Raw genomic sequence first — 25677 nt, 5'->3', positions numbered from 1 at the left:
CTAGAGAAAATGAAAATGCAGAGTATTAGTGCTATTATTTTTTTTTTTTTTTTTTTTAAAGATTTATTTATTTATTCATGATAGACATAGAGAGAGAGAAAGAGGCAGAGACACAGGAGGAGGGAGAAGCAGGCTCCATGCACCGGGAGCCTGACGTGGGATTCGATCCCGGGTCTCCAGGATCGCGCCCTGGGCCAAAGGCAGGCGCCAAACCGCTGCGCCACCCAGGGATCCCCTATTAGTGCTATTAAATCAGAATAACAAAAATATCTTCGTATGCTAAGATTATTCCACAAGATTAATTTGGTATGCTCATTATAATCACAATTCAGGACCTTACCTGGAAATATACTGTTCAAAATTTGTAGTTTATTCGAGTATTTGCGCCATAGTCTAAGCACGTAGTCTTCCCAGCGTATCATCTTGCCTAATATCAGCATGACAGGAATAGTAGGAAGTCCAATTAAAAGGAATAAAGGATCAGCTCTCTCCATAACATCCAGACCTTCTTTATGGCCTACAACCTGTGAAACAGACAGCATTTGTTAGAATCATTTCCTTATCTATGAAGAGCTGCATGCTTGAATTGAATCCATCTTAGAGGAAATGCTAAATTTTGAAAGAATACAAAAATAAAAAATTTTGGGCAGCTCGGGTGGCTCAGTGGTTTAGCGCCACTTTCAGCCCAGGGCATGATCCTGGAGATCAGGATCTCTGTGTCTCTTATGAATAAATACATAAAATCTTTAAAAACAAACAAACAAACAAACAAAAAAAAAAGTTTTTAAAACCAAAATAAAAGTTTTTAAAATAAAAAGTTTTTAAAATAAACTGGAACGTTATCAGTCCTGATTTATTTATAACTTTATAAATAAAGTGTCTCATTCAAGGGGAAAAAAATCTAAGCGATTTCATATTATATTGGAATAAAAGCTTTAAAATGTGGTTGACTCACACTGATTACAAATCAATATAGTGGAGGGGACTTCTGGTTCTTTTATTCCTCTTATTTGGTATGGTTAGATTGGACTATAATTTTAGATCCTATATGTGCTCCAACAGAGCATCTGTTTTCCTGCTTTTCCTACTAGGGTAGCACAGCCAGACAAGGGGCAGGACCAGCCTTCAGGAGATGGACTGAAAGCTCCCTTCTCTTTGGTTCTTTCTCCATACTCAGTGGTGTTGTCTGGGATAGAGTGATTTTTCTGGCTGGCTATATGCCTGTTCTACAGGTCCAACTCTGTTAAAATGCAATTCCAAAGTTGAGATTTTGGGGACTGCAGCAGTTTTTGTTATACGTTCCAGTCATTTTTTTCCAATCCAGGAACCCTAAGGTGTCTTATTTATGGGGTAATGAAGCTAAAACAATTATCTGGGTCTTGGGTCTATTTCTCAATTCGGTTAGATCCCAGAGGGCAAGAAGGACACGATTCGTATTTGTGAATCTCCATACTTCACCCTCTCAGGAAAATCCTGAGGACTATCAATCTTGGCCTTCTATTTCTCTCAACATCTCCATTTTATTGGTGAGCTTCTTACTTTTGATGGGAGAATTTCCCTGAAAATTCTTTCAAAGGTCTGAAATGATCTTCCCTTTAGCCAAAGTCTCAATTGCTTCCAAATTAAACCTATTACTCTGAGTGATTAGTCTTGGCAGTTATGACAGAAGAAGGAGACTATTTCAGAATCTTGGGCTTTTACCCCACTCAGGTATCACACTGTAAGGACCGCTTGCGAGAATACTACCATAAAGACTCCATATAGTTTGGATCTCACCCCAGGGCCAAAGGTGGCGCTAAACCGCTAAGCCACTGGGGCTGCCCCCATATAGTTTTTCTGATCACATTTTCTTCCAACCAGCAAGAAAAGATTGGTTAGAACCTTATCTCTATCTTTGAGAGGGAGGAGGTAAAAGGAAGGAAGGACAGGCAAGGAGGAAAGGGAATAGAGAAGATAGGGAAAACTAAGAGCTGTCAGGGACACTCAGGAAAACAAATTCATGAAAAAGTAAATAGGTTTTAAAAAAAATGAGATACTCTATGTTACAGATTTTTTTAAGTGGACTACTATAAGGAGATGTGAAATAAGGTCAAGCTGAGAATAGTCAAACTGAAATTCTAGACAACACACTCGATCCAGGTAAAAATATCTTACAAACATGTGGGGAAGAGCCAAAATTTATGCTTTTAAAATCTCAGCTGGTCCAGGCTTGTACTTCATTAACTTACCTAAATACATTGTAATATTAAAGGACAGGAGGCTAACCTCTTCCAAGTGCTCAAAAAACGTGGTATAGGTACCTGATACTCTTCTGTGTCTCCATGCAGAAACCTCATACCTTGTATGTGAAGGATGATTATTCTGAGTTGCTCTAAGGTGTCTGATTCACAATATAGTTGACCCATGAACACAGGTTTGAACTGTACTGGTCCACTTATATATACACTGATTGATAGATACTGTACAGTACTGTTACTTTTTCTTCCTTATGATTTCCTTAATAACATTTGCTTTTCTCTAGTTTATTATAAAAATACGGCATATAATACACATACAAAATGTGTTAGTTGATTTTACGCTATCAGTAAGGCCTCTGGTCACAGTAGGCTGTAAATTTTTGGGGAGTCAAAAGTACCCATGGATTCTCTACTACATGAAGGAGGGTTATCAGTGTCCCTAATCCCCATATTGTTTAAGGGGCTACTATATTTCATAAAACCCAATCCCATACTAGGGGCATACATGGATTAGCCCAGAGATTGTGTTTTTACCTATGCCTTTTCAGGATATTCTATTTTTATATCATTTTATTATTTGATCACTTTATAAGTGATCACTATATTGATACAACTATGTGATTTAAATATTCTCAAAGTGCTAGCAAATAAATTCAGAAATCTCAAAAATTCTTCTGTTGGGTTATACTATTCTTTTTATTTTTTCCCCTTTTTCAAAAAATATTTTATTTATTTATTCATGAGAGACACAGAGAGAGGCAGAGACATAGACAGATGGAGAAGCAGGCTCTCCGCAGGGAGCCCAATGTGGGACTCGATCCCCAGACCGGGATCATGCCCTGAGCCGAAGGGAGACGCCCAACCGCAGAGCCATCCAGGCGTCCCTATACTATTCTTTTTAGAATTTGGGGTTTAGAAATATAAAGCAGAGTGAATATTCATAGAGACTGTAGTAAGGGGCAGCCCTGGTGGCTCAGCGGTTTAGTGCTGCCTTTGGCCCAGGGTGTGATCCCGGAGATCCGGGATCGAGTCCCACATCGGGCTCTGTGATGGAGCCTGCTTCTCCCTCTGCCTGTGTCTCTGCCTCTATGAATACATAAATAAAATCTTAAAAAAAAAAAAAAAGACTGTAGTAAGGGTCAGTTTATTCCTCATGGGTAGTAGTACAACCCTTACAACCTGGTATCTAAGAATGAGGAAACAAAAAAGGAAATAGAGCAAACAGTAAGCAAGAGACTCACTGTCCCACCTGTTACATCTAAAGTGAAGAGAGATGCTTTGTACTCAAGCGGCACTCATCATGCATACAAACTTGCATGCGTGTATGTATACATTCATTTTACTGAATACTATGTGTCAGACTCAGGCCTAGGTGTTGGGGCAAAAATGGTAAGCTAAATAAATAGATGCCTTTTGGAGGTGAGAGACAATCAAATCAAATCAAACAAGCATGCAAATAGAAATGCTGCAGAGGAAATGGAATAGTATAACAACTATAGTTTGCCATCTGCACTACAGTTAGACCCAAGGGCAGCAACTGAAAGCTGACTTAAGCAATGGGGCTGACCTGACTTCGGTCAACACAAATCTAGCACATTGTGTATGATCATGGCATTCTGGTTTTATGCCCCAAGATCAAAAACAGATTATTTTTAAGATTTCGATTTTGGGATGAGATTCAGGAACTACAGAATGTCTTCTCTAAGAATTTGTTATCTGTGTATAAAATAAAGACGTAGGAACTGTAGGTTTAGAGGAAGGCTTTTCTGTTTAGGAGATGAAAGCTAGATCTTCATATCCAGGAGTTCACCAATGCTGAAAGGCTAAGAATTTCAACTAAGGCCTGATTTTATAAAGCACTTCCTTTTAGGAACCTACTTTTAGGGATCCTTGGGTGGCGCAGCAGTTTAGCGCCTGCCTTTGGCCCAGGGCGTGATCCTGGAGACCCGGGATCGAATCCCATGTCGGGCTCCCGGTGCATGGAGCCTGCTTCTCCCTCTGCCTGTGTCTCTGCCTCTCTCTCTCTCTCTGTGTGACTATCATAAATAAATAAAAATTAAAAAAAAAAAATTAAAAAAAAAAAAGGAACCTACTTTTAAATGGGAGAATGAAATAGTGGAGAATAGGTTTCCTTAGTCAGAATTAAGGATAATCAAGGATAGTATAAGAGTTAAGAATGGACAATGCTTATGAAGGTTATCTTTAAGCTAGAGGCAAAAGTGGAATGAGGCAGGACATTCAAGTTCTATTATTCCAGGGTAAAATGTTTCCATTGCCTTTGGAACCAGGTTTCACCTAAGGAGCCCTAGATTGGGGTCAGGGGTCCTGCTGCTTCTTTCTTACTGTATGGTATTGGACATGTAAACTCGACAAAACTGTAAATTAGGAATAATTGATAGTATCTAGGTCACAAGATTGTTACAAGGATTAAATAGATCAGTGCTGGAAAGGTGTTTAGCCCAGTGCTGGGGAAAAAAAGTTACCTATTATGTTGTCTTTTCGATACATAAGCAAAGGGTCTCATTCAAATTCCTCCCAACTAATAAGGATTGAACATAAAACTAGTTCATGGGGAAATAAATGGGAAAAGAATAGTGGACTGGGGGTGTCTTGGTGCCTCAGTGGGTTGAGTGTCTGACTCTTGATTTCAAACTCAGGTCATGATTCAGGGTCATGAGATCGAGCCCCGAGTTGGATTCTATACTCATGGAGAGTCTGCTTGAGATTCTCTCTTTCTCCCCCACCCCATTCATGTGCACACACCACACTCTCTCTAAAATAAGTAGATAAAATCTTCAAAAAAAAAAAAAAAAAAGAATAATGGTCTGATTCCCTAATCTGATTTATCTGAACTTCATAGTAGTCAGAGAACAAAAGGAAAAGAAACAGTCAAGGGTTAAAAAGGGGGTGCTTGGGTGGCTCAGTCAAGTATCTTGCCTTCAGCTCAGGTCATGATCTAAGGGTCCTGGGACAGAGTCCCACATAGGGCTCTAGTGGGGCACCTGGTTCTCCCTTTCCCCCTGCTCATGCTCTCTCTCTAATAAGTGAATAAAACCTTTTTAAAAAATGGATTAAAAAAGAAACCCCTAAATACTGCTGATGGTATAGTGGGGCACATTTTCTATCAAATATGCTCAGAGAGGCAAAAGTCTTTCCAATATTCTTAAATCATACACTACCTACTATCACAAGTAATCTCTCTCATTCCAGGCTTAAAAAAAAAAAAATCTTTTCAAGTGAGACATACATGTGAAGATTATTTCTAAATGGTAACACACAATATATATGTATCATCATAATTTAAGTCTTTACTATCACCATTAATCAACATATTCATTTTTGTCTCCTTGTTTGTATCATTTCTTCCCCTCTACCAATTCAAATTATTGCCTTCAAGGGTCATCTCAAGATTTACTTTTTTTAATAATTCAAATGATCTTTCATTTTACTGAATTAAAATACTGTTTATGTAGTCTTCTGTACTCTTCATATTTGTTTATATAATGTTATTATTAACTGTTCTCCAGTTTTTCCTTTATGTACACCTTGTCTTAGACTATATTCCTTAGAGCTGGGGAGAGAGCTTTCAATTTGTCTTGTATTTTATAAAGACCTCAGCTTGGTGCTAACTTTTTGTATGAATCACACCAATATGGATTCAAAGTGCCAAAATCCAGCTTGAAGCCCTTTTTAGAGGATACAAACTATATTCCTTAAGCTCTTGTCAATGTGTCCATTATCAAATTTCTTTTAAAATTGAGCGAGCCTAAAATCTTTCCCCCAAAAGAACCATCCTACTTCTTATAGTCAATGAGGTATTAAGAGAAATCACTCCATTATCAGAGGGACTTAAATTTACTCATCTGCAAAAAATATGTCTGTATAATGCATTTGTGCATTAAATAATGTGTCTTTGTCAGTCCTTGTGAATCATCCTAAACTTTCCTGAACTAATGATGTGCTCATTATTGAAGTTTTAACAAATTACTGCAGAGAATATAGTCAGTCAAACAAACCTGCTACTACCTGATAGAACCAGTCATAAAAAAAAAAAAAAAAAACAAAAAAAACAAAAAACCCGGGCAGCCCCTGTAGCCCAGCAGTTTAGCACCGCCTTCAGCCCGGGGTGTGACCCTGGAGACCTGGGATCGAGTCCCGCACTGGGCTCCCTGCAAGGCGCCTGCTTCTCCCTCTGCCTGTCTCTCTCTCTCTTTCTATCATGAATAAATAAAATATTTAAAATAAAACCCAATATTTATGAAAGCCTTTTAAGTGTTAGTCTCTGTGTATATGCTATATTAGGAACATGTAAGTGTAAGATAGTCTCTACTTTCAAGAAAACTACCTTCTCATGGGAAAGGCAAGGCCTAAACATAGGAAAAGTTAAATAATAGGTCATCTATATAAGAAACATCACTTGGTCAGCACAAGATTAGCTGCCATTTGAGGACTGACAATGTCATGAATATAGAGGAAAAAGAAATGACAGTGGGCAAGAATTGCCTGGTAGGTTTCAGCGGGTGGAAGCAGCTGAATGAAGCCTCGAAGGAGAGTTTAGATTTGGATAAGTAGAGATAGGAATGGAAGGACAGGTATGAGGCAGGGAGGGTGACAAAGGCCAGAGGACAGAGGTAAAAAACTCTACAGCATAAGGATGGGTTGGAGGAGACAGCCCAACAGGTCTCAAAGTAGAATCAAGCGAGACTGTGAAGCATTGTGTAACAAATCAAGGTAAGGAAATGGAATTTTTTCAAGTCAGTGGTTCTTAATCTTTATCCATTACACACATGACAAATGATGATTTACTATTTGCGATTCATTCTCTGACTTGTCTAACCAGATTTTGGAGGTGTCCTCAATACTTCATGAAGAAGTCTTGCAATAGTCTGTCTCACCATGACTATTAATGAAGTAACCAAAAATGTCACTCACTGTGGACCCAGCACAGATAGGTTATGTGCAATTTCTAGAATATTACATAGTGTGTTCACTATTACTCAGTCATTTATGAAACACTCTAAGCACTGCATTGGAAAAGAACTACTTAAGGCAGAGGAGATGGTGAGCTTGGAATAGATATTGAAGGTATTATTTTAGGAAGAATGATTTAGAAGGATGGACTAATAAAAGAGAACAAAATTAGAGAAACTCCTTTAGCCCACAAGTATCATGAGGGAGTGACAAGAAGTCAGGTGGTTAAGACTGTGGAAAAGAAGCTACAGATATAAGACACCAAACTGGAAACTGCTTGAACTTGGTCAGTGAACCAGTACAGGGCTATGAGGTAAAAAGAGTTAAAGGTAATCCTAAGAATGTAGGATACAAACCGAGTAGATGGGAAAATAATAGTAGCAATCGAAGGTATAGACAAATTATAATGAGGAGGGCGCCTGGAAGGCTCAATCTGTTAAGTGTCTGCCTTTGGGCTCAGGTCATGATCCCAGGGTCCTGGGATCCAGTCTCTGCTGCTGCTCCCTCTCCGTATCCCTCCCCTTTCTCGTATTCTCTCTCATGTGCACTCTCTAATCAAAAAATATGATCTTAAAAAAAAAAAGAAAAATTATAATGGGGAATAAATTTAGGTTTCAAACTGAGGGAAAGACTAGAAATCACAAGAGGTCATTTAAGGAGAAGGGTCAAACTGTGTTTGTAGGACTGGATTTGAGGATAGATAAGGGCAAAGACATAGATCTAAGTACAAGAAGCACAGAGATGATAGCTGGAAATCTTTACGGAGGAAGTATAAAAAGAGAAGAAATAAGGGCATGGGACTAAATCTTAAAATTTAAGTTTCTCTAATAATCTTGACCAACAGTTACTGATTGTAGCAAAAAACCAGGAAACAACTAATTGTCTAAACAGACTGTTTAGTAAATTGTTCTAATTCCACACAGAATGCTGGGAAGGTTATTGAATACTTATATGAGAAGATCGCCAAGATTCACTATGAAAAAAAGGGATACAGTTCTAATATGCTTCCATTTAAGGGAAAAAAAAGTGTATGTGTGTGGGAGAACAAATATATTTTTTCTTGCACATGCGCAAAGAAAGTCTAGAGGAATATATTATATAACTAATAATAGTGGCTACCTGGAGAAGTGAGGGGGAACCTGAGCAAATGGGAGGAATAAGAAGACTTTACACTAGTTTCGTATATACGATAAAGATTTTATTTATTTGAGAGAGAGAGAATAGGCAGGGGGAGCAACAGGCAGAGGGAGAGGGAGAAACGGCTCCTTCTTGAGCAGGGAGCCCGATGTTGGGTTCGATTCCAGCACCCGGGGATCATGACCTGAACTGAAGGAAGACTCTTAATAAACTGAGCCACTTAGGCACCCCTATATTTTCTTATTTCTTATTTTTAAGCCATGAGGTTATTACTTGTTCAAAATAATAATTTTTAAAACTCCTAACAGAAATCTATTTAAAAGATCTTCATGTAAGAAGTATTATCATTGAACAGAGTAAAATAGTGAACCTGCATCACTGTCACTGCTCCGTAAGTCACAGCTGTCCAATAGATAGAGCCAACCATTATTCCTGCTGCAGCAAATGGACAAGCTTTTGAGATCAGTCTATCTGCAAGATCCAAGACGTAAACAACTGGACCTATAATAAAAAAAAGAAAGTAATGTTTCAACACAAGACAGATTTTTAAAAAATGACTTATCCAATATTTTCCATTGATCTAAAATATTTTTATGAAGCTGGATGTTCTAATGCTTTAGAGAGAACTATTATAAATGTGATAGGAATCTAGATTTGAATAAATTTAGAATTTCTCAGTTGTCTGAATAGCTAAGTTTTGCTTCCTAAATTCTAGGAGATATTACCTCTTCAAATTTTTATCTTTAACAGTAAACCTAAGATTAAAGCCTCAAACACAACGGCTTCTTATGAAGAAAATAGTTCTCACTTCTTTTATTCACACTGGGTACTGCAGAATGAAATGGCCATTTCACCTTGCTCTTCCCAAACAGTCCCTGCTCACAATTAGATTCTCTAGTATCTGGTAAAAATATCACTTATTATGACTTCACTCATTACTTCCTTGGTGTAGTATGTGAAGGTAACCAAGGCTATTTTCTTGAAGTTACACAAAGTCAATCTATCTTACTTTGATTTTCAAAATGCAATAGTTAGTTGAGTATTATTGTCTAACAAACTTTTTTCTTTTTTTCTTAAGTTTGTATGTAAATTTCAGTTAGTTAACATATAGTGTACTATTAGTTTCAGGAGTAGAATTTAGTGGTTCATCACTTACATATAATACTCATTTAACAAACTTCTTTTAAGGATCACAATGCTAGTTTTTATGGCATTCCAACAGCTGTGTGTGTCAATTATACTATTATTATGTGCTTACTGTGAAATCTGGCTATTATCTTTCTCTGAAGTTACTTAGAATAGCTATATTTGGTAGTATTCTAATTACTTAAGCCCAATAATTTAGCTTTAGAATTTTTCAGAATAGTGGTAGGGTCTCAGGCCTGAATTAGAGCAAGGCCTTAAGACCTGAGTATCTTAAGTTTGATCACAGAAATGTGAAAACTTGATTTATTAATCCTCATATTTGTTTTTTTTCTCATATTTGTTAAATACTCTCTACATACAAATTATTACTTGAGACATTTTCTTAGAAATGATTAAGAATTATTACCTACCTCTTGGTTTACAATCTATAGGAGGATGCTGTACACAAAACAATTTATTTTTATTGTACAAAGAAATTAACATAGTAATATGATAAAATAATTAAAATATTTAAGAACAAGCATCCATTTATGGAGCCTCTGATCACTGGAGCCAGTAATATCACTAGTCACTGTATAAAGAAAGACCACACTGTGAAGTAGAAAGAACATTAGGAGGGACGTCAAAGGACCTATGATTTCAATTTAGCATATTTACTATGTCCTCTAATAATACCACTTCTTGAAAAAAAAAATAATAGCACTTATTGAGTGTCTACACGATACCAGATGCTGTGCTACAGGCATTATATGCATCATTATTCAATCTCATAATGCAGGGTTTAATCTTTAAAATATACAAATTTGCTAGGTTACGTTTAAAACTCCCTCAGAGAGTACAAAAGTCATTTTAGTTAATCACCAAAGATCCCTCAAATGCTGGTACTAAAAGTTAAAGACCATAGGTATATATGAAACCTCCACACTTCAACTTTCATATTCTCTACTGATAATTCTTTAATCAGAAAATTAAAGCCACAAGAGAACAAGTCCAGACTCTCCATGGCACATGTACCCACCTACCAACATCACATCTATCTGAGGTCAATCTCTCTACTGACATGCCAGATCCATTCACTTGTCAACTCAAAGCCACAGCTCCAGCAACTGTCTCCCATATCATTTCCTCTCTACCGCTTACTGGATTATTTCCATCAGACATGTCATTATTTCTTCTATCTTAAAAAAAAAAAAAAACACAAACTAAATTCTTCTTTTGATCCTTCTTACCCCATTTCTCATCTTTGCTCTCTTTACAACAAAATTCCTCAAAAAACTTACCTGTTTTCACTCTCCTTCAATTCTCTCCACCAAAACTGCTCATAATGATCACTAACAACCTAAGATTAAATTCAGTGGTATATCTCAGCCTTAATCCTATTTGGCCTAGTAGCAACATCTGACACAGATGTTCCCTTCTTCCCAATATATGGTTATAATATTTCTAGGACATTACTATCTCTTTGTTTTCTACACCAGTCATTAATTTTACAGTCTTATGTGGTTCCTCTCCACCTCAGTGAGACCCACTCTGCCAACTTCTACACCATGAAACTCCCTATTTAATTACTCTGCACTATTTCTATTTCTCTTTTTCCCAAAGCACTTATCACCTAACATACTCTAATTTACTAATTATGTTTCTACCTACAAGAATATGGGTTAGGAAAACTATGGGCCATGGGCCAAATCCAGCTGGCTGCTTACATTTGTAAATAAAGTTTTGTATGGAACATGGCCACATGCAAAGCCTAAAATATTTACTCCCCCCTTTTTTTTTAAATTTTTATTTATTTATGATAGTCACAGAGAGAGAGAGAGAGGCAGAGACATAGGCCGAGGGAGAAGCAGGTTCCATGCACCAGGAGCCCGATGTGGGATTTGATCCTGGGTCTCCAGGATCGCGCCCTGGGCCAAAGGCAGGTGCCAAACCGCTGAGCCACCCAGGGATCCCTACTCCCTGGTTTTTAACAGAAAATCTGCTGACTTTTGAACTAGAACAAAAGCTCCAAAGGGAAAAATAATTTTTTTTCAGTTATTGATGAATCTCAAGTTCTTATGACTCTCAAATATTTGCTAGATTCTCTGAGGTATTTATTTAAAACTATGACATGAAAATCTCTAATCTTTCCTTTTCATTATTCTGTACCAAGCCCAAGTTAACTATAGGACTATTTTCTACCCAGTCAGAATCACAATTGGTAAGGAAAGAAGGTATTTTACATGCTTCCAATGTACCTTCTTCCCCTCTTCTTTCTACAGGGTATTTGGAATTATCTACCCGTGGAGTGAAGCGATACAATTCCTAAAAAAAACTCATTGATTATTTGGAAGAAAACATAATTCCTAAAAAAGGTAATCCATCACTACCACTTTTATCTCTCATGAACATGGGCAATCTAGAGATGTCTGAATTGACTCTCTTTTAAAAATCTCATAAAGTTCTATTATAACAAGTTCAATTTTCAGTTTTCTTCCCGAATCAATGGGTGTGAATTCTTTTTGTACAAGCGAAAACAAAAAATCTGCACACTTCTGGAAATTTTCTACTCATTCTTCGGGTCATCAAAAGATGTGCTAGATTAAATGAAGGCACTGAATGGATTTTATGGTCCCTATTTCTAGTTTTTCTGAAATAATTTTATCTAGGATTCTGTCTTTTTTTTGCCTAAACCTCTACAGGCTCTTATAGATAGACTAGTCCAAGAATAATTTAACATTTTAAAGAAAAGATAAATGTTTAGTAGTAAACATACTATGAGAATAATAAACTGCCACCCAGGGGAGATGTTTCTTAGAGCTAAAGATTATCTAGGCAAGCTATTCAGTGAATAAAAACAATCACTGAATTTCTCTGAATGGCAGTCCCTAAATCATACTCTTCCTGTTAGGAAGCTTACCACGTGCTACTATCCCATGCCTTGGGGTCAAAAGAAAAATAGCAAGCTAACAGATTCTTCTTACTGTTAGATTACAGCACAAAGAGTTATGGGAAGCAAGTAAAGACAAGACTAGCCCTTTAAAACTAATTCCGATGGGAAGGAAGAAGTATGAGTAAGTGCACATCACCAAGTTAAATACCTAAGGTCATAAAAAGACTTCAATATTTTAAAAAGGCATTATTGAATTTTTTTTTGAATTTTTAATGTCTCAGTGGGCTTCACCACTTATGTTTTCAATGTACTGTATTTACGCAATGGATAGCAATTGAAGAAGCTCTGTATAAACATAAGTTTTGAAAACTCAATAATTTAAGGGCAAGAAGGAAGCTTACAGTTAAAAGAAAGTCTATTGTGAATTCTTTTGTACAACAAAGAAGCTTTTGTAAAGAAAATAACTACACCCTAATACTCTGGGTAAATTCAAATTTTCACATTTCAGATGTGAATGACATCAAACAGTAAGCTGAAAACTATTGGGGAAACTCTTCGACCTCTCTCTGGGACAGAAAAGCATCCTTTAAAAAATAAACTTCTCATCAGTTCTTAAGAAATAATTTATGTTCCTAGAGTACTGAAGTTTCTGATACAGAACAGAATTTAATAAGCAAAAAAATAGTGCTTTATAAGATAAGCTTGTAGAAGTTCCTGAGAAGATAACAGCCCTAGTCAGGTTTTCTGTTAAGTGGCCAATGGTTTACAGAAGAGCTTTAATAAGCAAAACAAACTGTTTGCAAAAGCTATTTACGTTTCCAGGTTTTTTGGTCTGCTTCTTGCTCTGCATTGAGCTGATTTTGATCTAGACCCAATCTTAATGTCAACTTGCTAGGTCACAATGTCAACCGCATGTTCAGGTTCAGAACCATCCAGAATTACAGATTCTGGATGCCACCAAGAGTCTAACAATACAATTCTAAACTTCTCTCTTTACTCCAAGTCTTATTTTTGTTGTGTTCTATTTCTGGAATGTCCTGTCCCTACTTTTAAGTCTGTATGAAAACCCGACTTCCCAATGAAAACTAATCTAACCTGATAGAGGTTGACTAATTGATCTATCCCACCCTGTTTAAGTCCCATGAGGCTTCCTTTAATACTATCCCATAAAATGCACTTACCCCTTTGCTTGTGCATAATGTTAGTACTTTATGTTCTTGTTCAATGTTTGTTCAGTTGTCTCAATATCCTTATGTCTGTCCATGTCAGCATCATCTTAGATTGAAAACTCCCAGGGGGCAGGGACCAAGTCTGTTTAACTCGTTTTGTACAGTGCCTAGGATAGAACCATGTACAGATAGGTGCTTTAAAAAATGCTTTTGATGATTGCCATCACTCTCAGGGATATAGGCCACAGCTATCTTAGCACATGGTACTTGGCCAGTACATTGGGGTACTTTGGCCTGTTCACAGGACATTATAATAGAATGGCATAGGATCTAGCTGCAGCACTCTGTAGCAAGTACTTGACTCAATCCATTGTTTTAAAAAAAGGACCTTTAACAGGAGCGCCTGGCTGGCTCATTCAGTTGAATGTGTGACTCCTGATCTCAGAGTTGTTGTGAGCCTCACATTAGGTGTAGAGATTATTAAAAAAAAAAAAAAAAGAAAAAAAAAAGTATATGGTCCCAAGTCAACAAATATGGATTTTATTGAAGACATGAAGTAATATCACAACAACCAACTCAAAAGTTAAAAGTGTGTGGAAATCCTGATGGGACAGTAAAGAGTTTTTAACTCTTTCTGTAGCATTCATCACTACTTTAAACGCTAGACTTCAGAGGCCAGGTTGCAGAGCCTCAAACAAGCTTATGTAAATGTCATCTTTGATTGCTCTGCTTATAGGTTGAGGTTTTACCAATTTTATGTAAGAACAAATATCCTGCAACTCAGGCTATAAATTACTTTGCTTAATAATAATAAGTTTGACATTAAATTATAAATAGAGAAGAAAGGATGTATTGTTGGGCATTTTTTAGATAACTGACCCAAAGCCCTTAAAACAAAACAAAAACTCCTGAGTAAAAGATGAGTCAAAAAAGCAGATGAGTACCATTCCTCCATGTGTAAATATAGCATGTTACCATGAACAGTAACTAAAGATCATCAAAGTAATTCTTTATTTCATAGTTTGTGCCAAAGGAAACCTTAAATTTACCTCATAAGAATAGAATTATCTGTGGGCTAAAGGTCAACTACTAAGTACCTATTAAGCACCTACTGTAAAAAAAAAAAAAATAAAAAAAAAAAAAAAAAAAAAAAAAAAAAGCACCTACTGTACACATAGCAGTTTACATTAAAATACATATAAATAAAATTTAACACACCAGCCTCTGCCTCCAAGGAGCCTCTAATCTATTTAAGGACAAGTAAATATACATTAAACAATTTAGAAACTTTTTTTTTAAGAGGTAAGTACAGGCTTTTTTTTTTTTTTTTTTTTTAAGACTTATGTATTTATTTGAGAGAGAAGAAGAAAGGGCAGGAGAGGGAGAGAAGCTTAAGCAGACTCCACGATGAACCCCTTGTGGAGCTCAATCCCACAATCCTGAGATCACGACTTAAGCTGAAACCAAGAGTCGGCCACTTAACCAATTGCTCCATCCAGGCACTCCAACAACTGAAAAATTTTCAGGTAAATTTAGTGTTAAGTACAGTGGTATGGTACAAACTTAAGAGGTCCATGTTAACGAAACTTTAAGTAAAGACTATAGGGGGATAAGGATACGAAGAGTTTTTTAAACTGATGGTTCTATGAATATACTAATTAACAGAAGTGAATCCTGACCTAGACTTGAAGTCTATGATCTGAAAAGGGTACCCCCTTCTAAAAGACCTTCTAACTGAGGCAAAAGACTCAACAGGTTTACATGTTTGGGTTTTTTGTTTGTTTGTTTGTTTGTTTTTTTAGATTTTATTTATTTATTCATGAGAGACACACAGAGAGAGGCAGAGACATAGGTAGAGGGAGAACAGGCTCCCTGAAGGGGCCTGATGCGGGATGTGATCCTGGAACTCCCAGAACACCAGGATTACGACCTGAGCCAAAGGCAGATGCTCGACTGCTGAGCCACCCAAGCATCCCGACAGGTTTACATGCTTTTTAAAAGCTAGTCTACCAGTAAAATTAGCATTAATTGACAGAAAACTTGACTAGATCTTTGACACAATAGGAAGGAAGGAAGTTCCTGGTGAGAGTCATGCTAAAATGAAAATAATATTTTAGGAAAACTAATCTTAGAACATTGTTTAAAGTCATAATAAACTAGAATTAAATCCACAAGATTTTGTATCCAAACCAAGTACAAAGAGAGAAAAAGTATTAATCCGGAGAAATTTAATGTAAGAGAACTGAATTAGAAAACCTCATTTTCTACTAGACGTTTTATAGTTTCAGGTTTTCTAGTGAAGCCTTTAATCCATTTCAAATTAATTTTTACGTGGTATAAGATAGGGGTCCAATTTCATTCTTTTGCATGTGAATATCCTGTTTCTCCAACACCATTTATTAAAAAAACTACTCTTTCCCCATTGAGTATTCTTGGCTCCTTTGTCAAATATTAGTTGACCATATATGCATGGGTCACTTCTGGGCTCTCAATTCTGTTTCATTGGCTTATGTGTCTTTCTATGCCAGTACCGTATTGTTTTGATTACCACAGCTTCATTATAAATTCTGAAATCAGGAAATATGATGCTTCCAATTTTGTTCTTTCTCAAGACTGCTTTAGGCATTTGGGGTCTTTTGTGGTTCTATACAAATTTTTTTTTACAAATTTTATTAATATATTTTTTAAAGATTTTATTTATCCATTCGTGAGAGACACAGAGAGCGAGAGAGAGGCAGAGACACAGGCAGAGGGAGAAGCAGGGAGCCTGACGTGGGACTTGATCCCCGGACTGCGATCACTCCTTCAGCCAAAGGCAGATGCTCGACCGCTGAGCCACCCAGGAGTCCCTCTATACAAATTTTAGGATTATTTTTCCTACTTCTGTAAAAAATGCCACTGGGATTTTGACAGGGCTTATACTGAATCTATACATGGCTTTGGTAGTATGGAAATTTTAAAACAATATTAATTATTTCAATCCATGAACATGAAATATCTTTTCATTTATTTGTGTCTTCAACTTCTTGCATCAATTTTATAATCTTTAGTTTTATTCCTAAGTATTTAATTACTTTTGATATTATAAATGGGATTTTCTTTTCAAATAATTTGTTGTTGCTAGTGTATAGAAGTGCACTGATTTTTGTATGTTGACTTTGTACCCTGCAACTCTACTAAATTTATTCTAATAGTTTTTTGGGTAGTTAGGATTTTCTGTGTATGGCATCATCTATAAACAAAGACAACTTTACTTCTTTCTTTCTGATTTGGATGACTTTTTTTTTTTTTAAAGATTTTTATTTATTTATTCATGATAGACACACAGAGAGAGAGAGAGGCAGAGACACAGGCAGAGGGAGAAGCAGGCTCCATGCAGGGAGCCCGACGTGGGTCTCGATCCTGGGACTCCAGGACTGCGCCCTGGGCCAAAGGCAGGCGCTAAACCGCTGAGCCACCCAGGGATCCCCCCTGATTTGGATGACTTTTATTTCTTTTTCTTCCCTAATTGCTCTGGCTAAGACTTCCAGTAGTATGTTGAATAGGAGTGGTAAGAATGAGTACCCTTGTCTTGTTCTTGTTCTTAGTGGGATAGCTTTCAGCCTTTCAATGTGGAGTATGATGTTAGCTGTGGGTTTGTCACATACAACCTTTATGATTATTGGGGCATGTTCCTTCCATATAAAATTAGAGTTTTTATCATGAAAGGATGTTGAATTCTGTCAAATGCTTTTTTCTCCATCTATTGAGATAATCATATGATTTTTATCTTTCATTCTATTAATGTGGCATATCACACTGCTTGATTTGCAGATGTGGAGCCATCCCGGGGATAAATCCCACTGGGTCATGGTGTATAACCCCTTTAATGTACTGTTGAATTGGGTTTGCTACTATTTTGTTAGGAATTTTTGCATCTATATTTATCAGGATATTGGTTTGTGGTTTTCTTTTCTTGTAGTGCCTTTATATGGATTTGATAGGATAATGCTGGCTTCATAAAATATTTGGGAATTTTCTTCCTTTTCAATTTTTTGAAAGAGTTTAAGAAGGACTGGCATTGATTCTTCCTTAAATGTTTAGAAGAATTCACCAGTGAAACCATTTGGTCCTGGGTTATTCTTTATTGGGAGGTTTATATCTCCTTGCTGTTTGTTCATTTTTTCTATTTCTTCATAATTTGGTCTGGGTAGGTAGTATATTTCTGGGAATTTATCATTTACTTCTAGGTTATCCAGTTTGTTCACTACAATTGTTCACAGAAGTCTCTTATGATCCTTTGTATTTTTGAGATGTCAGTTGTAATGTTTCTTCTTTGAAAGACAACCATGTATTATATGCCTCATGATGCAGTAAGAAGTACACAGAACTATGAAATATCCCTGAAAAAAAAATCATATATAACTTCAATGATGAGATCTAACCAACACGATAAGAAATGCAGGGAACAGAGCAACATATTACCCTAGTATTCTTAGGGTGTCAATAATAACAAAAGCCAGAATATGGGAAATTCTATGATGACAAAAGACCCTTTCATCTAATGAAAAAATTATAAGGGGAAAAGCTAAAATACTGGAGTTTACAAGTCATACTAGGTTTTAGGTACATACGAAGTTGGAAAGCTGACTCTCAGACCCTCAGAAGGGTTGTATGAACCGTCAATGAAAGGGTAAACCAGAAAAAAAAATCCACATGACAACAAAGTGAGCAATAAAAAAAATGTCTTATCTTCAAGAAGAAAAGTATGAAGAAAAGCAGTTTCCTTAAAGAATTTGTAACTATAGTCAACTGGCATGCTGATTTCAGGTTAGAAATCCATCAGTGCTAAGGGAGAAATCCCAAATGCAAATTCTTTCTAGAGTTCCTTCACCTTCAGAATATCCACAGTTTACAAATATCAACACGAATGTGAACTGTACTCTCCACGTTCAAGAGAAATAAAGCACCATGAACAAGAACCTAAAGAAAAACAACAGATTTAGGCTACCAATGACTTTAGATGATGGAATTATCAACCTAATCATAAAAATGATGTAATAAAATACAAGATAGGGACACCTGGGTGGCGTAGTAGTTGGGCATCTGCCTTAGGCTCAGGGCGTGATCCTGGGGTCCTGGGATCGAGTCCCAGGTCAGGCTTCCTGCATGGAGCCTGCTTCTCCATCTGCCTATGTCTCTGCCTCTCTCATAAATAAATAAATAAAATCTTTTAAAAAATAAATAAAATAAAAATAAAAAATACAAGATAACTTATAAATGAACGAAATACAAGAGACTATAAACCATCAGCAGGCACATTTTAAAAAAACAAAAAAACAAGAACTTACAGAAAATAAAACAAAATTCCTTGCAGATTAGACATTGCTTGAGGAAATCTGAGAACCAGGTAACAGTTAAGAAGAAATTATAATGCTGTAGCACAAAGACCAAAGATGAAAATCCATAAAAGTTAAGAGACATGAAAGAAAATGAAAATGTCTAACATAACTCTAATCAGAGTTCTAGGATGAGGGAGAAGCAATATTTGAAGAGATAAAAGCTAAAACTTTTCAAGGACAGCCATTTAAATAGGGGGGAAAAGCATAACACTTAAAAATTAATACAGGAGGATATATAGTATCAACAAAAAACACTTCAACCTAGGTGATAGCCAAGAAAAGGGGAGTAGAGAAATTGGACAATAAAATACACAAAATTTGACAGTAAAAACCCAACTATATCGGTATCACAATAAATTTGTAAAATAACTCTGAAGAACTGAAAATAAAAGGATAAGAAAAGATAAACAGGCAAATACAACATCATCAAAGAAAGCTGATATAAAGGAGGAAAAGAGTAACTGTACAGTGGAGAAATCTGACAAACACTACCTTAGCCAGATGATCACGGTCAGTATCACCAGTGATAAGTAATGTTGACAATATTTGTCTTTGATGTGATGTGCTGAAAATGGCACTTCACCTCTGTGGTCTTGCTCCCTAAAACTCATAGCCCAACAGATAATAGGAAAAACATCAAAAAATCCCAGTTGGAGGATATTTTACAAAACATCTGACCATCACTCCTCAAAACTGTCGAGGTCATCAAAAACTAGAAGAAACTAGATGTGGGAAATAGGAGAACTCTCTATAGTATTTTTGTAATTTTTCTATAAATCAGAAATTGTCCTAAAACAAAAAGTTGATTTAGAAAAAGATTGTGTAGCTATATGATTATGTCTATACCATATTATCATATCTGTATTATATACAAGACAAAAAAAGCATTATTGTGGATAAAATAGTCATTACTTAATGATAAAGTACTGAACTCACCAGGATATTTTATTTCCAAACCTGAGGAGTAGGTCAGCAAGTGAAGTTTTATTAGTCTTTATTCCTACATATCATATATCATATATGGTTATGATATATTCTTTTTCAACAAATATTTTATAATAACAGAAAAAAAATACCTGAGTGAACATTCTGCTGAGCTTTGACCAATGTTAAGGCAGTAGATATAATTAGTTCTGTATATTGATAGCAGCATGCTGGCAAAGGCAATGGAAAAGCAGGTACGCCAATACACTGTTGGGAAGATTAAATAGGTATAATCTCTACAAATGCCAATGTGATGATATCTATTAATGTTATAAATGTACATACTCTTTGACCCAGCAATTCTACTCTAGTCATTTATCTTAGATATATTTGCACATGTGCATGAAATTATTTTACATAGTTGTTTATGACAGCACTGTTTGTAGTAGTGAAAGATTAGAAACAGCAACAAAAAAAAAGAAAGACTAGAAACAGCCTATATGTCTACTAACAAAACTGGTTATATAAATAACCATACATCTTTGTAATGGAGTATTATGTAATTATAAAAGAAAAAAAAGCTTTTTATACACTAATATAAAATGGTATCTACCATATTTTGCTGAGAAAAGAAAAACAAGTATAGAACATAATCTATAGTATACTTGTCTAGTATATTTCGACATATAATCTAATCATGCTCAATACTGTTTGTGTTTCCAGGTTTACTTCTCTGTCTCCACTCTGCTTTGTGCATGATTTGCCAAACAAATTGGACCTTCCATGCAACCTTGCTCTCTAGCTTTGGAGGTGTTCAAACAGTAAGTGATATGGCTAAAAAATCAGAGTGGTAAAAGTGTGAAGGTCACCCCCCCAACAGATCCCTCACTACAGACAGTTAGCATTTCTTTCTCTAAAACCATAGATCCTGTTAAGCAGCCTCTCTTCCTTCTGCTAAAGCTCTTGTCAAGTTCTGTTAATAGCTCCCTTCCTTTGCACTTTCAGTCCTACGAGTGGAAATTATTTCATAGTTGCTAATCCCTAGGTATTTTCCTGTCCCTTGTTTATTCCTTGAATTCTACCCTAATATTTATAGCTTTTCAGGGTGTGGAGGATAGAGAGGAAGGGAAAAAAAGAGTGGGGGGAGAAAAAGAGAAACACTCTAGAATGAAAACATTCAGACTTCTAACAATGGTTGCCTCCGAGTATGAAAGTTACTTGGCTTTATAGCTGGCGGATATGGTAAAAAGATTTTCATTGAACACCCTGTTGTATTCAACATCTTTTGAAATTGGTTCATGTGAATGTATTATCTAGAGGGAAAATATATAAAGTAAACTCAAACATTTAAGAGACAAATGAAAATACTAAGAAATACTGTAGTTGGGGCATCTTTTCTTTCACACATTTGTTATTCCTTGCCATGTCCAGCAGCGCAAATATGGACACAGAGAAAAAAGGAGAAGAGACCATTTATTGGTGCAAGCAGCTAGCAACATTTTGCTTCCTGGTCCTGTTTCTCCCTCAATTCTAATAGCATCAAATCACTGAAAATCTTTATTTACACATCATACACATAATTTATAAATAGTTATCTCAAATAAATTCAAATTCACTCCATCCCTATTAGTCTTACGATACCTGAAACCATTTCTTATCTATATGTGGCCCAGCAGCTGATTCACTGAGGGACAGTAACAAAAAATTCAGCAGTTGGTAGAACATGCGACTTTTAATCTCAAGGTTGTGAGTTTAAGCCTCACGTCAGGTGTGGAGCCTACTTAAAAAAAAAAAAAAAAGTAATCTAAGAATATACCAATAATCTACGAAGACAAAACAGCAGAAGTGGCTATGTTAAAATCAGTTAAAATCAATTTTAAGACAAAAATTATTAGAGATAAAGAAGGACATCTTATAATGGTAAAAAGGACAATTCATCTGTGAGATGTAACATTAGGAACATATATGCACCTAACAAGAGAGCTCAAAATAAATAAAGCAAAAACAGAACTGGAGACAGACAATTCAACAATAGATGGAGACTTCAATACCCTACTTTCAATGAAGGATAGGTAAAAGACAACAAAGAAATAGAAAAGATTTGAAAATACTACAAACCAACTAGATATTTATGGACTACTCTTTCTTCTCAAGTGTACATTGAACATTTGTCAGAATAAACCATGTTAGGCCACAAAAGAAGCCTTAACACATTTAAAAGGACAGGACTCAAAGTATGGTTTTGGATCAAAATGGAATAAAATTAGAAATCAAAAGCAGAAGGACATCTGGCAAGTTTATAAGTATGTGAAAATTAAATGACACACTTCTAATTAATCAATGGGTCAAAGAAGAAATCTAAGCAGTGCTCAGAAATGTATAGCTGTAAGTGACTACTTTAAAAAAAGAAGAGCAGGAATGAGAAAATAACCTACAGACTGAGAGAAAATATTTGCAAAAGACATAATCTGATAAAAGACTGTCATCCACAATATACTTAAAACTCAACATTAAGAAAACAATCTGATTTTTAAAATGATCAAAAGACTTAACAGACACTTCACTAAAGACATAACATTACAAATGAGCAAATGAAAAGATGCTCTACATATATCATCAGGGAACTGCAAACTGAAACAATGTGTTATCACTAAACATCTATTAGAATGGCTAAAATCCAAACATTGACAACATCAAATGCTGTTGTCATAGAATGCTGTTGATACAGAATAGGAATTCATCACTGGTGGAAATACAAAATTTTAGTCACACAGTTTGGCAATTTTTAACAAAACTAAACACATACCACATGATCCAGCAATCACACTTCTCAGTATTTACCTAAATAAACTGAAAACCAATGTCCACACAAAAACTGGCACATAGATGTTTGTTGTAGCTTTAATTGCCAAGACTGGGAAACAAGCAAGAAGATGCCCTTTAGTAGGTGAATGGTTAAATAAACTGTATATCCAGACAATGGAATAGCATTCAGTGCTAAAAAAGTGATGAACTATTGGAATGCCTGGGTGGCTCAGAGGTGGAGCGTCTGCCTTTGGCTCAGGGCATGATCCCAGGTCCAGGGATTGAGTCCCACATCGGGCTCCTTGTAAGGAGCCTGCTTTTCCCTCTGTTCATGTCCTTGCCTCTCTCCCTGAGTTTCTCATGAATAAATAAATAAAATCTTAAAAAAAAAAAAAAAAAAAAAAGGAATGAAACATCAAGCCATGAAGGGTCTGAAGAAATTTTATATATGTACATGTACTACTAAGTGAAAGCAGCTCCAATCTGAAAATGCTGCATTCTGTATGATTACAAGTATATGGCATTCTGAAAAAGGCAAAAATATGGAGGTAGTACAAAGATCAGTGATTGCCAGAGGTTAGAAAGAAGAGGGGATGAACATGTGGAGCACAGAGGATTTTCACTGGAATAAAAATACTGTGTGTTATACTGTAACGGTGGATATATGTCATTACACATTTGTCTATACCCATAGTATAAACAACCATCGAGTAAATCCTAATGTAATGAAGTGCCAATAATGATAATGATAATGATGATAATGAAGTGCCAATATAGGTTCATTACCTATGACAAGTGTGTATCACTTTAATGAAGGATATTAATAATAGAGAAGGCTATGCATGTGACCAGGCAGGGAGTATACAGGCTATCTCTGGGCTTCCTTTCAATTTTGCTGTGAACCTAAAACTGCTCTAAAAAATAAAGTCTATTTAAAAAAAAACAAAAACTCAAATCAATAACCTAAACTTCTACCTTAAGAAACCAGAAAAGAAAAGCAAACTAAATCCAGACCAAGCAGAAAGAAGGAAATAATAAAGACTAGTGTAGGAATAAATGAAATGGAAAATGGAAAAATGGAGAAAAATAATGAAGCCAAAATTTGGGTGTTTAAAAAGCTCAACAAAACTGACAAACCTTTAGCTAGACTGACAAAGAAAAAAAGATCCAAATTACTAAAATCATGAATGAATGAGGGGACATTAATACTAACCTTATAGAAATAAAAGAATTATAAAGGAATACTACAATCATAGGCCAACAAATTATATAATTATATAATTATATAAATTATATAATCTAGATGAACAAGTTTGTAGAAAGACACAAATTACTAAAACTGACTCAAGAAGAAACAGAAAATCTGAACATGAACTAGTAATCCAAAACCTTCCTATAAAGAAAAGCCCAGGGCCATATGCCACCAGACATTTCAAGAATTAACAACCAATCATTCACAAATTCTTCCCAAAAAATGTAAGTGGAGAGATTACTTCCCAACTCACTCAGTAATACCCCAATACCAAAACCAGTGAAAGAAATCACAAGAAAACCACAGACCAATATCCATTATGACTACAGACAGAAAAATACTCAGCAAAATACCAGCAAACCAGATCCAGCAACATCTAAAATGCATTAAATACCACGATCAAGTGGAATTTATCCTATAAATACAAAGTTGGTTTAACACATGAAGATCAATGTGATATACCATATTAAAGAACAAAAACCATATGATCATCTCAATAGATTCAGAAAAAGTATTTACCCTTGCATGTAAAAACACTCAACAGATGAAGAACAGAAGGAAACATTCTCAACCTGATAAAAGCTATATGAAAAACTCAGAGATAACATATTTAATAGCAAAAGACTGTTTTTTTTCCTAAGATTAAAAATAAGACAAGGATATCTGTCCTAACCACTTCCATTGAAATACTGGTGGTTGCAACCAGAGCACTTGGGCAAGAGAATGAAATAAAAGCATCCAGACTGGGAAAGAGGAAGTAAAACTATATTGGCAGATCACATGATCCTGTGTATAGAAAATGCTTAGCAATCCACTTAAAAAAAATATCAGAACCATTAAATGAGTTCAGCATAGTTTTAGGACATGAGATTACAAAAATCAGTTGTGTCTTATACACTCACAATAAACAATCTGAAAATAAAATTAAGAAAATAATTCCATTTTAAAAAGTGGAAAAAAAAAAGAGTGAAAAACCTGGAAATAAATTTAACAAAGCAAAAGACTTTCACACTGAAAACTACAAAATATCGTTGAAAGAAATGAAAGAGAAAGAATCTAAGGTGAATCAATCCCTGCTACTCTTGGCAATCAAGAACTCTCCCCTTGAGCTATGCTCCTTTGAATTCTGTTTAGCTAAACAAGATTACTACCTGGACTTAAACTTCATGGAAATGCTTTATTTTTAATAAAAGACAAACTTTTTCCAGCTGGTATTCTCTTCATATTTTAAAGCAATGCTTCTTAAATTTAACTTATCTGATGATGATCTCATAAAAATACAGATTTTGATTCAAACAGAGGATGAGTAGGAGGAGGGATTAAGGTTCTTCATTCCTAACATCTCTCAGATGATTCCAATGCTGCTGGTCCTCAGAGAACACTGAGCTTTGTAAGTGGTTGCATACATGCACCTGGCCTAACTCACTATCAGAAAGAAAAAAAGCAAACCATAAGATGGGTGACAAATAGTGAGAGGAATAAAAGTCTGAGGAGTCCACTAAGTCTTCCATAACTGAGCACAGTATATTCCTTAATTAATAATTAACACACACTTGCCACCACACCTCCATTCTGGCACCATTAAGTATTAGAAAAGACACAGATGTGTCAGCTAGCCAGCTCGACTGAGTCTAAATCCATATGAAACTTAAAAACACTTGCTACATGGAGATCATCCCACATATTGTTAACCATCACCTCTTCCTCTCTGCATTTTCTCTTTTTTTGTATTCCTTGTCTCTCAGGTGTTGTCTGGAGACCAATGGTAGTCCCTGGGAATCTA

At 35.8% G+C, this 25677-nt stretch overlaps 1 protein-coding gene across 1 annotated transcript in view; it reads right to left on the bottom strand.

Moving 5' to 3' along the window:
- Window positions 1–25677, bottom strand: part of MARCHF5 (membrane associated ring-CH-type finger 5) — a 51555-nt gene that overhangs the window by 4139 nt on the left and 21739 nt on the right. Inside the window, exons 3-4 of the mRNA XM_038578197.1 lie at window positions 8716–8846; window positions 341–524 (exon numbers count right to left, since the gene is read on the bottom strand). Of these exons, the coding sequence (XP_038434125.1) occupies window positions 341–524; window positions 8716–8846 (315 nt within the window). The remainder of the gene's footprint in view (window positions 1–340; window positions 525–8715; window positions 8847–25677) is intronic.

The sequence above is a fragment of the Canis lupus genome, chromosome 28 (genome assembly GCF_011100685.1).
Source record: "Canis lupus familiaris isolate Mischka breed German Shepherd chromosome 28, alternate assembly UU_Cfam_GSD_1.0, whole genome shotgun sequence".
Taxonomy (NCBI): Eukaryota; Metazoa; Chordata; class Mammalia; order Carnivora; family Canidae; genus Canis; species Canis lupus.
Note: the sequence above shows the minus strand (reverse complement) of the source record. Positions and strands in the feature narration are given on the sequence as shown.